The following is a 15,294-nucleotide window of genomic DNA, read 5'->3' on the forward strand; positions in this document are numbered from 1 at the left end:
AATACACTATTACAAAGGACTGCAGTAATTTAACATTTTATACATGTTCTGGAAATTTAGATCAGCAATCAAGTTATTTTGGGCAGTAGATTCAAAAATGTAAAAAAGACACACTTTTAGCAACTACAAAAAGGGAAAATAATAGGCAATACATGTATATTGTTTAGTTGTACAGGGCTACAAAATCATTTAATCAAAGCAGTTGAAAATACTGCATTAGTGCAAAATTTGACAATAAAATAAGTACTTTTCAGAAAATGTAAACAATAAGGAATTTTCCTGTGTTAGTGTTCAAATTGAATAACCCGAGCTGTAAAAAGTATCTCAAAAATGTCGTCTTACAAGTGTTGAACACAGATTATAAAGCATTATAAGAGGCTATAATATTTTGAATGTGCTACGGGCATTAGCATCCGGTTGGAGGAGGTCATTAATAGAAATGAATTGACTGTGCCATCAAAACGAGCAACTGTGCTACTGTATAAATGTGGAGTTATCAGGATCAAAGGCAAGTTAGAATTTGCTTAATTTTAAACATGGGGGCAGTGAAGTCAAACTTACTAAGTGGTTTCATTGTTTTGCTTCCTTCAACAAGGTTTTCTAATTTTGCACAAGTTAATGTGTGACCTGCACAGTTATATTGCCTGTACAAAATAAAACCTATATAGATGAAGCCCAACTGTAAAATATTACTTGAACAGTTAATAAAAGTAGACAAATGTTAATGCACTTTAGCAGTCAGCCAGGTTTTACTTGCAGTACCTAATCTTGTAGAATGTGTAAACAACATTAATCTGTGGCAAGTGACAGCTATTGTATGCCTTTGATCATTCAAAACCCCCTAGTATTAATTGTCAAACCAGAATAACTTCAAAAATATTTAAACATAGGTTCAACCTCAAGATAATATTTTTAAATGTTAATCATTAGTTTAAAAAACCTACATGTAGACTTTTAAGGTAGGAATTTTTTTCAAAGCAGCTATCAAAACCATATCAGTAACCTGCATAATGTAATGTTAATATAAAGTTAGGCAAGAATGCAGCACTTTAAAGATTGTCTGTGTATTTTTAATATTCACCAGTTCTATGGGACAAAAACAATTTAATATCAAATCTGAGCAAAGATCACCCTCTCCCATAGTATTCAATTATTCAAATTCTTTAGTAATTTGAATGAGACACAAATTCAATGTATACAACATAAAACTCCCTTTAATCCATAGTGACTCTTCCAAGACTAAAAAAAGATTAGATTTTAGAATCATGACAAAACAGGTATGCATCAGGTTGTTGGATACAAAGCACAAAATACACCAATAGATATTAGATTAGGCTAGCTTCTTATCCAAAGTGTGCAATAATTTTGTTTGATTTTTGCCAATTAACATACAAGTTTTAAAATATTCTCTCTCATGCACACATTCATAATTTACTTTAATATAGACTTATTTTGAACATCTTTAAAACTGACCATTTTGGACAATAATTTGAAAAAATTTGGAAAGAAACTTAACAGTACCATAAATCACCAATACTTCTACTGCAATTGAATCCAGATTACAAAACATTGCAATGGTCATAGAAATTTTCCAAAACATTTTTTTTCAGTTTGTAATGTTAGAGATTTCCCTTCTGGTGGAAATTGCTCCATGGTAGTATGGTTTTAAATTAGCTGATTTCCCCGCAACTGCTCCCCAAATGAGAACAAGGAGTTGCTAAACAGAAACAGGCAAAGCTAGGCATCTTTAATTTTTATCCTGCACAAGTACTTCTGGATGTCTGGTTGCCAGTTTTATTCATGCTCCTATTGTGATATTCAGAAGATCTGATCCAGTTTCTGTTCTTTTTGCCTGCAGCAATGGTAATTCCACTTGTCACCATATTGCCAGTGAATCAGGAAAATGTACATGGTTGCAAAGATGACTTCACTGCACAACTGATGATTTCCTGAGTGTTTTTGTGGTTTCATTATGTGCAACTTCTGTTGATTAGGCTAATTTGTCTCTGTGCAGCCAGGTTATAATGATAACAGGCAAACTAATGGCACCAATCAAGAAGCCCAGAATAATCAACCCTAGAGCCTAATAAAACAAAAGAGCATTTACCATATAACAATAGAAAGAAAATATAAAATACATTGTGTTTTTATGAAAAATCTCTATTTAGTCATTGATTCATAATCAGCAGCCTTGAGATTATATAAGTGAATAATAGTGTACAAACACTTGAAGCGTTAGTTTGAAATTACTCTGCTATTTTAGTGATGTTGACCCATTGATTTTAAATGGGTTAATGCCTCTGTTAAATGAATGTAGGAGGGGAATTTCAGGTGAAAAGCATTTAGCATTTATATGCTGCAGTCATGTGACACCACCCATCTTACCCCTAGCCATCAGGGTTATACTGATAATCAAATTTGCATGTATACCCAGTTTCCTTTGAAATGTGAGATACTATGCAATTGGGCCAGCATTGTACACATCTGTGCAGTGTCACTCTGGATTTCAGAAAAAAAGAAGCCCTCTGCTACCAGTAGGTATAATCGCTATTTTCCTATGTTCTGCAGGCATGTGAGATGGTACTGTTTAATGTCACTTCACTCATGTGAGGCCAGTTATTCTGTTAAAAGTGCTGGGAACAATGGGAAGGAAGATGAAGCAATCCATCATTCAAAGGGCAGGTGTCTTTAAGGCTTCCCATATGGCTATGCTAGTTTCAAACTGTTGAAGTTCATTAATGTCTTGGTACTTAAAGCAATATACCATTGTTATGTAGGTAAATATCGCTGCAAACTAAGTGGGATGTCCATTTAGTTTGAAAGGAAACAAAGTGCCTGTGTGAGAGGTCTGTTGTAAAACTGGTTAAAATTTGAAAAATTATGTCAATGAAGTGACAAATTAGGAGATACAGATAGCACCATGACAACTATCTTCAGTCCATTATAACAATGGAGAAAGAAGGATTTCCAACAAAGTTAATAAATCCCTCTGGTACAAGTTTCAAAAATGAAAGAAGCTCAAGAAACAAGCTGTTGCAAGGCCCTCCAAACCTTTTAATAGTTATGAATGAGATAACTTTAGATCAATTTCTCTTCTACCAGTTGAGTATTGACTGTTAGATTGGAATGTCTTTTATCACATTATGATGATTAAAGAAAGCCAGGGTTACTAAAAGGCGATTATAGTCTTACATGAAAAATCGATTACATCAAAACTCACCACAAGCTTCTTCAAAGATTTTAAAGGTTCTCTACTTATTCGCAGGTAAAAAAGTCCAGGGTAGATAAATAGTAAAGCAGTTGAGGTAGTGGAACCTGAGGAAATGGAGAGAAAATTTTAGCCCTTAAATAAATTGAATTACAGTTCACATATTTTGAAAGGTAGCTAAAGCAAAAAAAAAATGAAGTGCTACCATAATACCAAAATAGCTTTGAACTATGCATGCAATCTGATTTTTTTTTTATACATAGAATGACACAATGTTCAGCACAGAAACAAACCATTCAGCCCAACCAGTGCATGTTTGTGTTAATGTTCCACACAAGCCTCTTCCCCCCACATTTCATCTAATCCTATCAGCATAACTTTCTATTCCTCTCATTCATGTTGATCTAGTTTCCCCTTAAATGCTACTGATAAAGGTCCAAAACATCAGACCCAAAAATGCCCAGAGATTTTTATTCAATACTGAAGTCAAGTAAAAAAGTTTGGAAGTTGTGCTTGATACTGAATTTTAGCTATGAAGGAAGATTGGAGAGGCTGGTGTTGTTTTCTTTGGAACAGGAGACAAAGGAGATTTAACTGAGGTTTACAAAATTATGAGGGGGGCCAGATAGAGTGGCTAGAAAAGATCCATAGGAAGGTCAATAACCAGGGGGCACAGATTTCATGTAATTGGCAGAAGGATTAGAGGGGAGTTGAGGAGAATTTTTTTCACCGAGAGAATGGTGGGGACCTGGAACTCACTGCCTAAAAGGATAGCAGAGGCAGAAAGGCTAATCACATATAAAAAAGTTGGATATGTACTTGAAGTACTGTATTCTATAAGGCTACAGACCAAGAGCTGGAAAGTGGGATTAGGCCGGATAGTCATTTTCTAGCTAGCACAAACACTATATTTGCAAAATCTCTTAAGTTTCTATGATTCTTCGTGTACAAACTACCTCACGGCAGCTTTAATTTAAAATGTGGAAGATTCAGAAGGACAATGCTCGACATTGGAACATAAGTAGAAACTTCAGTGATCATGTAACCAGGAAATTGCAGTCTTTAGCCTTTATGGTTGTTAACTTGACGGCAAATCCTTCAGCAGTTACTTGCAATTGGGGTGAGATGGGAGCACGGGCCAGACCAGTGCCTTCCTTTAAAGATTCTTACATGCGTTACACAGTCACTGGCATTCATCATTCACACACTTGAAAATCACAGGTGCCCCAACAAAGCTTTTCACTGCCCTACATGTTTGCTGTGTTACATTTCATAAAGAGCAGATGATAAATTGGTTCAGGAGGCTTAAAAAAAAAGCTGTTAGGTTTACATCTTTTCCAGACTCTACCTTTGCATAGTAATGATAACTTACTTCCAGCTTGAATAAAAACCAAGTAACAAGTTAACTTACCAACTACACCAAAGATATTTTGAATATTTGGCACATATATTGCCAACAGCACAATCACTGTCTGAATAGCAATCGTGACAGCGATATGGTGTAACCACGAGAAGGGGCGGTTTGAAAAAAATAGCAGCATAAAAGATTTCCTTGCCTGCAAAAAACAAAAACTTCAATGATAAACAGATGCTCTTGAGAGTGCTACTTGCTGGACCTGAATATTACATGCGATAGTTTATATAAAATTTTTTTTTGTAAAGGCTCTTAATACTAAATGTAACACAAGAGCCTCATACTGAAACCAATAAAACATTTTAAATTGTAAACCCATCTCTGAAAGTATTTTCTTTCAATTTGTTAACATTTTGAATTACAAGCTTATGCTAAAAGCCATATTTATTTTTAAAAATTCTAAATTTACCTTTTACCAAAAAGTACAGAGATTACATTAAAACTAGACCCCCTGTAGCATTGCTAACGGGTTATCAAGGATCTCAATTGTTATTTCTGGTGTTTGTCCTGGTCCTGTTGCAGCCTACATGTGACAATAGTTTGGTCATTGCTTCAATACAAAAAATTATTGGCGTGATACATCACATGATCAATACAAGTAAAAATATTACATACCTTACTCAGACTGAAAGATACATTTGTCATACTATTTATTCACCAGTTAAAATATTTTCAAGATGTTCTTGACTCCTAAAACACCTTTTTTATTTAAAAAAAAGTAATATTTTTTGCTCCACCTCCCAGAGGATTTGAAGTACTTGTGTATGATATAAATACTGTTAATTTTTCTTTTCTCAAAACTTTTTCCATAATTATGAGAAATTTTTGGTGGCTCTCTATACATCCTGCAGTAGATTTGTAGTTCTTGCTGAAACTGTTGTTGGTGGAGTGCAGCACCATTTGCTCTGTAATGCCAGCACCCTGAATAGGTGTCTCGCTCAGAGTCCAGCTGCAATATCCAAGTTGACTGAAATGTCTCAAATCTTCCTCTCTGGCCATGGCACAAAACATCAATATTGCCAGGGACCAAAAAGAACCACACACTAAACACCATTAACTTAAAATTTTGCTTAATGGTTTAATCTGTACAAACAGGCACAAGCCGTAGAATGGTCTGTTCCAGGACGGAGTGAGAAAGAATATGAAACAATGATTGAAGAGGCCTGGAGTGAGTCAGGAAAGGGTGCTTAACTTGTCCAATGAGGATGATCAAATGGATAAAATTGGGAGGGTGTAAAGGTCATCTGTTAATGCCATACCTTTGCATTATGGTTGCATTAGAGTGCTGATAGTGGAAGTTTGGTAACTGAGGAAGTTCGGTGAGGAGGGAGTGAGGAGCTCCTTTTCATTTCCTACCTGTCCTCAGAGTGAGGGGAGCCGAGAGCTTCCAAAGAGCACAGCTGACTGGGAGAAGACTCGGAGGGCAGAGTTCCGGACCGGTAAGTATTAAAAAAAAACTTACCTCTGGTAAAAAAAAACTGAAAGTGATGTCACAGGAAAGCTGTGACCTGATTGGCTGGTAGTGAATTTTTACTGAATTTGAAAATAAAACGTTGATAAAAATTGATTAAAACCCTAATTAACTAATTAATAAGTAAAGTAACTAAACCAGAGGGAGGAGATTACTGTATTTAGTTAGCATTTAATATTTATAGTTGGAATCTAGCACAAGGGACCATATAGTTAATTATAACAATTTAGTAAGGATTTAATAAGTATTTATTTATTTTAAATTAATTTGTTAATTAGTGCTAGAAATGTCAGTTAGAGGGGTGAAGTGCTTCACCTGTGAGATGTGGTAGGTCCGTGACGCTTCCAGCGTTCCGGACGACAACATCTGCAGGAAGTGCACCTAGTTGCAGCTCCTCACAGACCGCATGGATCGGTTGGAGCAGCAACTGGATGCACTTGGGAGCATGCAGGTGGCAGAAAGCATCATAGACGGGAGTTTTAGAGAAGTGGTTACACCCAAGGTGCAGGCAGATAGATGGGTGACCGCGAGAAGGGGCAGGCAGGCAGTGCAGGAATCCCCTGTGGCTATCCCCCTCTCCAACAAGTATACCGTTTTGGATACTGCTGGGGCGGGGGGGATGGCCTATCAGGGGAAAACAGTCGCAGCCAGAGCAATGGCACCACGGCTGGCACTGTTGTTCAGCAGGGAGGGACAAAGCGCAGAAGAGCAATAGTTATAGGGGACTCTATAGTCAGGGGCACAGATAGGCGCTTCTGTGGACGTGAAAGAGACTCCAGGATGGTATGTTGCCTCCCTGGTGCCAGGGTCAAGGATGTCTCTGAACGGACAGGGGGCATTCTGAAGGGGGAGGGTGAACAGCCAGAGGTTCTGGTACACATCGGTACCAACAACATAGGCAGGAAGAGTGATGAGGTCCTGCAGGGGGAGTTTAGGTAGAAAGTTAAAAAAGACAGGACCTCTGGGGTTGTAATCTCGGGATTACTCCCTGTGCCACATGCCAGTGAGGCTAGAAATAGGAAGATAGTGCAGCTAAACACGTGGCTGAACAGCTGGTATAGAAGGGAGGGTTTCAGATATCTGTACCATTGGGATCTCTTCAGGGACAGATGGGACCTGTACAAGAAGGACAGGTTGCATCTAAACTGGAGGGGCACAAATATCCTGGCTGCGAGGTTTGCTAGCATCACTCGGGAGGGTTTAAACTAGTGTGGCAGGGGGGTGGGAACCAGAGCAGTAGGACAAGTGAAATAAATGAGGGGGAACCAGTAAATAAGGCCAGTAAGACTAAGAGGAAGAGCAGGCAGGGAGATGTTGCTGAGCACAGCGGGACTGGTGGTCTGAAGTGCATTTGTTTCAATGCGAGAAGTAGAACAGGTAAGGCAGATGAACTTAGAGCTTGGATTAGTACTTGGAACTATGATGTTGTTGCTGTTACAGAGACTTGGTTGAGGGAAGGACAGGATTGGCAGCTAAATGTTCCAGGATTTAGAAGCTTCAGGCGGGATAGAGGGGGATGTAAAAGGGGTGGGGGAGTTGTATTACTGGTTAAGAAGAATATCACAGCTGTACTGCGGGAGGACACCTCGGAGGAGTCATGCAGCGAGGCAATATGGGTGGAGCTCAGGAATAGGAAGGGTGCAGTCACAATGTTGGGGGTTTTCTACAGGCCTCCCAACAGCCAGCGGGAGATAGAGGAGCAGATATGTAGACAGATTTTGGAAAGATGTAAAAGGTAACAGGGTTGTAGTGGTGGGTGATTTTAACTTCCCCTATATTGACTGGGACTCACTTAGTGCGAGGGGCTTGGATGGGACATAATTTGTAAGGAGCATCCAGGAGGGCTTTTTGAAACAATAGTCCAACTAGGGATGGGGCCATACTGGACCTGGCCAGGTGGTCGAAGTTTCACTAGGGGAGCATTTTGGGAACAGTGACCATAATTCCATAAGTTTTAAGGTCCTTGTGCATAAGGATAAGAGTAGTCCTCGGGTGAAGGTGCTAAATTGGGGGAAGGCTAATTATAACAATATTAGGCAGGAACTGAAGAATTTAGATTGGGGGCGGCTGTTTGAGGGTAAATCAACATCTGACATGTGGGAGTCTTTCAAACGTCAGTTGATTAGTATCCAGGACCAGCATGTTCCTGTGAGGAAGAAGGATAAGTTTGGCAGGTTTTGGGAACCTTGGATAACGTGGGATATTGTGAGCCTAGTCAAAAAGAAAAAGGAAGCATTCGTAAGGGCTGGAAGGCTGGGAACTAACAAAGCCCTTGAGGAATATAAAGACAATAGGAAGGAACTTAAGCAAGGAGTCAGGAGGGCTAAAAGGGGTCATGAAAAGTCATTGGCAAACAGGATTAAGAAAAATCCCAAGGCTTTTTACACTTATATAAAGAGCAAGAGGGTAACTAGGGAAAGGGTTGGCCCACTCAAAGACAGAGAAGGGAATCTATGTGTGGAGCCAGAGGAAATGGGCGAGGTACTAAATGAGTACTTTGCATCAGTATTCACCAAAGAGAAGGACCTGGTGGATGATGAGCCTAGGGAAGGGAGTGTAGATAGTCTCAGTCATCTCATTATCAAAAAGGAGGTGGTGTTGGGTGTCTTGCAAAGCATTAAGGTAGATAAGTCCCCAGGGCCTGATGGGATCTACCCCAGAATACTGAGGGAGGCAAGGGAAGAAATTGCTGGGGCCTTGACAGAAATCTTTGCATCCTCATTGGCTACAGGTGAGGTCCCAGAGGACTGGAGAATAGCCAATGTTGTTCCTTTGTTTAAGAAGGGTAGCAAGGATAATCCAGGAAATTATAGGCCGGTGAGCCTTACGTCAGTGGTAGGGAAATTATGAGAGAGGATTCTTCGGGACAGGATTTACTCCCATTTGGAAACAAATGGACTTATTAGCGAGAGGCAGCATGGTTTTGTGAAGGGGAGGTCGTGTCTCACTAATTTGATTGAGTTTTTTGAGGAAGTGACGAAGATGATTGATGAAGGAAGGGCAGTGGATGTTGTCTATATGGACTTCAGTAAAGCCTTTGACAAGGTCCCTCATGGCAGACTGGTACAAAAGGTGAAGTCACACGGGATCAGAGGTGAGCTGGCAAGATGGATACAGAACTGGCTTGGTCATAGAAGACTGAGGGTAGCAATGGAAGGGTGCATTTCCGAATGGAGGGATGCGACTAGTGGTGTTTCGCAGGGATCAATGCTGGGACCTTTGCTCTTTGTAGTATATATAAATGATTTGGAGGAAAATGTAGCTGATCTGATTAGTAAGTTTGCGGATGACACAAAGGTTGGTGGAGTTGCGGATAGTGATGAGGATTGTCAGAGGATACAGCAGGATATAGATCAGTTGGAGACTTGGGCGAAGATGGAGTTTAATCAGGACAAATGTGAAGTAATGCATTTTGGAAGGTCTAATGCAGGTGGGAAGTATACAGTAATTGGCAGAACCCTTAGGAGTATTGACAGGCAGAGAGATCTGGGCGTACAGGTCCACAGGTCACTGAAAGTGGCAACGCAGGTGGATAAGGTAGTCAAGAAGGCATACGGCATGCTTTCTTTCAACGGTCGGGGCACAGAGTATAAAAATTGGCAAGTCATGCTGCAGCTGTACAGAACTTTAGTTAGGCCACGCTTAGAATATTGCGTGCAATTCTGGTCGCCACACTACCAGAAGGACGTGGAGACTTTGGAGAGGGTACAGAGGAGGTTTACTAGGATGTTGCCTGGTCTGGAGGGCATTAGCTATGAGGAGAGGTTGGATAAACTCGGATTGTTTTCACTGGAATGACGGAGGTGGAGGGGCGACATGAGGGTTTACAAAGTTATGAGCGGCATGGACAGAATGGATAGTCAGAAGCTTTTTCCCAGGGTGAAAGAGTCAGTTACTAGGGGACATAGGTTTAAGGTGAGAGGGGCAAAGTTTAGAGGGGATGTGCGAGGCAAGTTCTTTACACAGAGGGTGGTGAGTGCCTGGAACTTGCTGCCGGCTGAGGTGGTGGAAGCAGGTATGATAACGACGTTTAAGAGGCATCTTGACAAATACATGAATAGGATGGGAATAAAGGGATACGGACCCCGGAAGTTCAGAAGGCTTTAGTTTAGGCAGGCATCAAGATTGGCGCAGGCCTGGAGGGCCGAATGGCCTGTTCCCGTGACGTACTGTTCTTTGTTCTAGGATAAACAGCAGCGATTTAAAATGACATTAATAGTAAAGGCTATGGAAGAAGTGATGCAAATTTCAGCTGCAGCACAAAGTGACAGATTGGATCAGATCATTTCAAGCCACACTTAAAAAGAACAAATGGTATTGAAGTACACAAAATAATAACTTCTTTGCCAGAACTCACTGGGAAATGGATTAGAGGCACCGTCAGGAGCACGGAGAAGAGTAGGCATATTCTAACAGACATGATGACAGAGTCTCGTGGCAGATACTGGCTGTAACTGTGCAACAACTGAGAGCCCACTTTGCCTGCAAGAAATAATTCAAAATTCAACAAGAAAATCTTAAAGTTTTGGGAGGTTTATAGAAAGAACATTAAAAAAATTTCTAATAAATATTCAACACAAACCATAAAAGGTCAGGTAGCCAAACAAGGCTGCGAGCATGTAGATTGAAAAACTCAGCGTTATTCCTGTGTTAACTGCTTTTTGCATCCTGCTCTTTGAAGGTCTGATTAAAAAAAATCCAAATACATTAGTGTTGCACATGTTTCGTTACAAGATAAGCACAGCAGTCATTATAGTCTAAAGCAAGAATTACAGAGCTCATAAAAATAGAATTGTGTTATAAGTTGAACATTAAATTTGTATATAAAAGCTAGAATATTTTTAAAAAGACACAAGTTTAGACTTTTGATGAATTTTTGTACTGATTAATGGCAAGAATATGGGAATGGACCAGCCTCAAATATATCTGGTGAAGGTTGCACGATTTACCTTCCCTACTATAATACAATAACTGAAGACTCTCCAACAAGTCAGCAAACTTAAAAGAATTATTGTACTGTCACAAACACCTTATTCATAAAATAACTAGTAAGGATGAATAAATTACGTTCATGGATAAAAGTCAATTAAAATGGACGTGCGATAATACTGAATATTTTGAGGAGAATTGGATAGGAGAGTCAATGTAACAAATTTTAGCCTTTAAGTAGTTGATGACTGGAGTTCACTGAATTATATAGATTGGATGGATACCAATTTCCATAGGAGGCCAGAACGACAGGCCACTTTCACTGTTGCAGTGTAATGTACACTCAGTAAACTGAAACCTTTAGCTAGTCAATAGAGACCAGTTTCCTCCACTTACCTTCGGAGCTCACAGTAAATGGGCAATACAGACGTGTGGCACAGAAATGAAAAGGCCATGGTTGGAATTGCATATGCACTCTACAAGATGAAAGATTGCAGTATTAGAAATTATGCTGGATAAAACTGGTCGTTATATCTATGGTTTAATCAAATCATCTTGTTCATGAGACCCACTTCTGCACTCTTGACACCTTTCTCACTAAACCACTGACCAAACAACATTTCTTCTTGGCCCCATGCTAGTTGACATTTTGGAATGGGTTCCTATTCCTCATGGACTGTCCCCTTCAAAACTATTACCCCTAACAACTTCACTTCTTTAATGTCTTTAATGTAGTAAAGCACCACAAGGTGCTTCACAGGAGAACTATCAAACAATATGTGATACAAAGCCAAATAAGGATATTAGGACAGGTGACCAAAAGCCTGGCCAAAGAGATAGATTTTAAATTGAGACTCTTAAATGAGGAGAGAGAGATATATTAAAGAGGTAGAGAGGTTTAGGAAGGGAACTTGACAGCCTAGGGCCCAGGCAGCTGAAGACACAGATGCCAATGGTGGAGCAATGAAAATCAAGGATCTGCAAGAGAGCGGAATTGGAAGAGTGCAGCGATCAGAGTTGTCAGGTTGAAGGAAGTTAGTGATAAGGAGGGATGAGGCTATGGAGGGATTTGAAAAAAAAAAGGAGAGAACTTTAAAACAGAGGTGTTGCTGGACTGGGAGCCAATGTAGATTAGCGAGAAGGTTCAGATACAGGCAGCAGAGTTTTGGATGAGTCCAAGTTTATGGAGGGTGCAAGTAGGAGGCCAGCCAGTGGAGCATTGGACTAGTCAAGTCTAGAGGTAACAAAGGCATGGATGAAAGTTTCAGCAACAGAGGAGCTGAAGCAAAGGTGGAGACAGATGATGTTAGAGGTGGAAGTAATTGATCTTGGTGATGGAATGGATATCTGGTCGGAAGCTCACCTCGGGGCCAAATAGGATACCAAGATTATGGTTCAGCCTGAGAGAGTGACCAGTGAGAGGGATGGCGTTGGTGGTTCAGGAACCCACTCTCAACCCAGCTGTCCTCACAAACTACCCCTAAATCTCCAACCTCCCTTTCCTCGCCAAAGTCCTTGAATGTGTTGTCTTCCAAATCTTTGCCCACTTTTCTTTCAATTCCATGTCAAACTCTCCAACCAGGTTTCCATCCCTGCAACAGCATCAAAACAGCACTAATCAAAGTCCCAAATGATATCCTGTGACTGTGACCATGGTGCACCATCTCTCCTTGTCCTTCTTGACATCTCTACAACCTTTGACATGGTCGAGCACAACAACCTCTTCCTACATCTCTTTTTCCATGCTCCAGATCAGTGGGATTGTTCTCACTTGGTTCCATTCTGAGCTATCCAATCACAGTTAGAGCATCACCAGCAATGGCTTCTTTTCCCACCCTGCACGGTACCACTGAAGTTCCCCAAGGATCGATCCTGAGCTCCTTTTTCCACATCTACATGCTGACCGTGGCAATATGGGCCAGGTTCCACATGTATGCTGGTGACATTCAGCTATATACAGCTCCAACATTTCTTTCAGCCCTCTTATGCCTACATGGTCATAAATCCACTCCTGGATGAGCTGCAATTTCCTCCAGTTAAATACTGGGACAAGCAAAGCTATCATCTTTGGTACCTGGCTACTGTACTCTTGCAACAGATTCCATCTCCCTACCCTGCCAATGTTATTAGGTTGAATCAGACTCCAAGCTGAGTTTCCAACCCCTTATCCACTCCATCACAAAGTCCACTCACTTCCACTGCCCTTGACCCTCATCCTGGCCTGTGTTATATTTGGACTCGACTATTACAATGCCATCCTGACTGACTTTCCAACCACTACCCTTCATAAACTTCAGCTTATCCAAAGGTCTGCTGCCCATATTCTATTGCACATCAGGTCCCACTCACCCATCACTCCTGTAATCGCTGACTTACACTGGTTTTCAATCCCGTCAACACTTCAAGTTTAATATTCTGATTCTCATGTTCAAATCTCTCTATGGCCTCGACCCCCTAATCACTACCCTTCTTCAGTCCTATAACCCATCAAGAACTCTGCAATCTTGCAACTTTGGCCCTTGAGCATCCTGAAATCCCTTTGTAATGCCATTAGCAGCCATTCCTTCACATGTCTCGGCCTTAAGTTCGGTATCTCTCTTCTCCTTTTAAAGACATTCTATAAAACCCACTTCTAACCAAGATTTTAAATCACTCTTCTTCTTTGGCTCAGTGTTGATATTTTTTGTCTAATTATGCTCCGATGAAGTGCCTTGAGAGATTTTGCTATATTGCAGGACACTATTTAAATAATTGCTGTTTTAAGTAAAATAAAAATCAAATATAGTAGAAGACCACATTTACATGGAGAAAAATGCAATTAGACAACCATTCTCCAGAGTGAAGAGATGATGTTTCATGTCTAAATAGTTTATAGCACAGGTCTAGAAATCAGAACCCCTCCACATCCAAAATGGTCATCCCTACCCAATTTAAAACCTGCTGCTATAATGCAGGGTAAATTACTATGACACACCTTTTCACTGTTGCCAAAATTAAGGGTTAGAATACCTGCAGATTTGATGATCAAAAGCTTCAAAAATATCATGTGTACCTCATGTTAATTTGCATCCCAACCATATTCCATCCATGATGACGCACAAAGTGCCGACAGCAGTTTTTTTTTTAAATGCAGGATACAGTTTGGTTAAAAGGGGGCCACTGTGTGAATTACCATGCATTTCAACCAGCCTACTTTGCTGACACTTCATACTATGGTATGCAAAGGGTCATGATGTCAAATGAATATTGCTGTCAGTGCTTCGTCAATAGGTACATTCATTCACACAAGAAATTGGTTTTTGTCTCTTTTTTAGTTCAGACTTTAATCACTCACAACCGTGAAATAATGGGTTACTTTATTTAAAGGAACAAAGGAAAAGTTAAATCAAATTTGATGCAAATTGTGTATCTCAAGTGACTTACATGCTAGATTTGCATTTATTTTAAATCTAATAAAATACCATAGTTTTGTATCAACCTTATGCCAATTTTATGTTGCAGTAATATTCTGTGGGGATCGAGAACCATAGTGGATATCACAAATCAAGGAATGGTTTTAAATAAAACGTCAGCACTGGAAATATATCAAATATTTTACTTAAGACATGAGATAGCCACTGAATTTTTAAAAAAAAAAAAACAACAGTTAGAGACTATTTATGTTTAAACAATCCTATATCAAGTCCAGTTATAATGACGTTCAAACATTCTTGGAACATGCCATTCAGATCACTCATTCAACATGCGTACAAAGTGGATTTTAGGTGGATCACTTTGTTTGTTAATAGAAATCAGTCACAGTCCATTTCACTAATCTATAGATTTAGGTTTTGTAAAATGTATCCCAATTTATGCTATAAAGGTAATTTGGAAATTCCTGTTCAAACAGCTACTATAAGTGGATTGAGATGATCAAGACTGGTTGTACTGATGATTTTAAATTCTATAACCACAGAAGAGTTGTTTGGCCTGTATATACTGCTAGATTATATAGAGTACAAACCTTGGACGAAATTTGTAAAAGCTTTGGCTTACAGTCATCGAAACTGAAGTTCTAAACAAGAAAAAAAAGTTATATTGTATGAAGACCTATGTCATCTGCTGTCTGTTTAACTTTATAACCTGGTACGCATTTTTCATTGATCATCTTGCATGTTACTGTGAAAGATATAGATTTTTCTCTTTCACTTGAAAACACTAACATAAATAAATAGATATCCTCCTTTTTCCTCACCATCTTTTCTGTAGGCAACAACATATGCTAGGGGAAAT

General features: G+C 39.6%; 1 protein-coding gene across 1 annotated transcript in view; it reads right to left on the minus strand.

Moving 5' to 3' along the window:
- Positions 1-421: 421 nt before the first annotated feature.
- The window catches only part of slc38a6 (solute carrier family 38 member 6), a 58,228-nt gene continuing 43,355 nt past the window's right edge, over positions 422-15,294 (minus strand). Inside the window, exons 10-16 of the mRNA XM_068038783.1 lie at positions 15,026-15,076; positions 11,419-11,498; positions 10,676-10,776; positions 10,451-10,575; positions 4,620-4,764; positions 3,221-3,315; positions 422-2,083 (exon numbers count right to left, since the gene is read on the minus strand). Coding sequence (XP_067894884.1) covers positions 1,991-2,083; positions 3,221-3,315; positions 4,620-4,764; positions 10,451-10,575; positions 10,676-10,776; positions 11,419-11,498; positions 15,026-15,076 — 690 coding nt within the window. The 3' untranslated portion in view covers positions 422-1,990. The remainder of the gene's footprint in view (positions 2,084-3,220; positions 3,316-4,619; positions 4,765-10,450; positions 10,576-10,675; positions 10,777-11,418; positions 11,499-15,025; positions 15,077-15,294) is intronic.

Source organism: Heterodontus francisci, chromosome 9 (assembly GCF_036365525.1).
Source record: "Heterodontus francisci isolate sHetFra1 chromosome 9, sHetFra1.hap1, whole genome shotgun sequence".
Taxonomy (NCBI): domain Eukaryota; kingdom Metazoa; phylum Chordata; class Chondrichthyes; order Heterodontiformes; family Heterodontidae; genus Heterodontus; species Heterodontus francisci.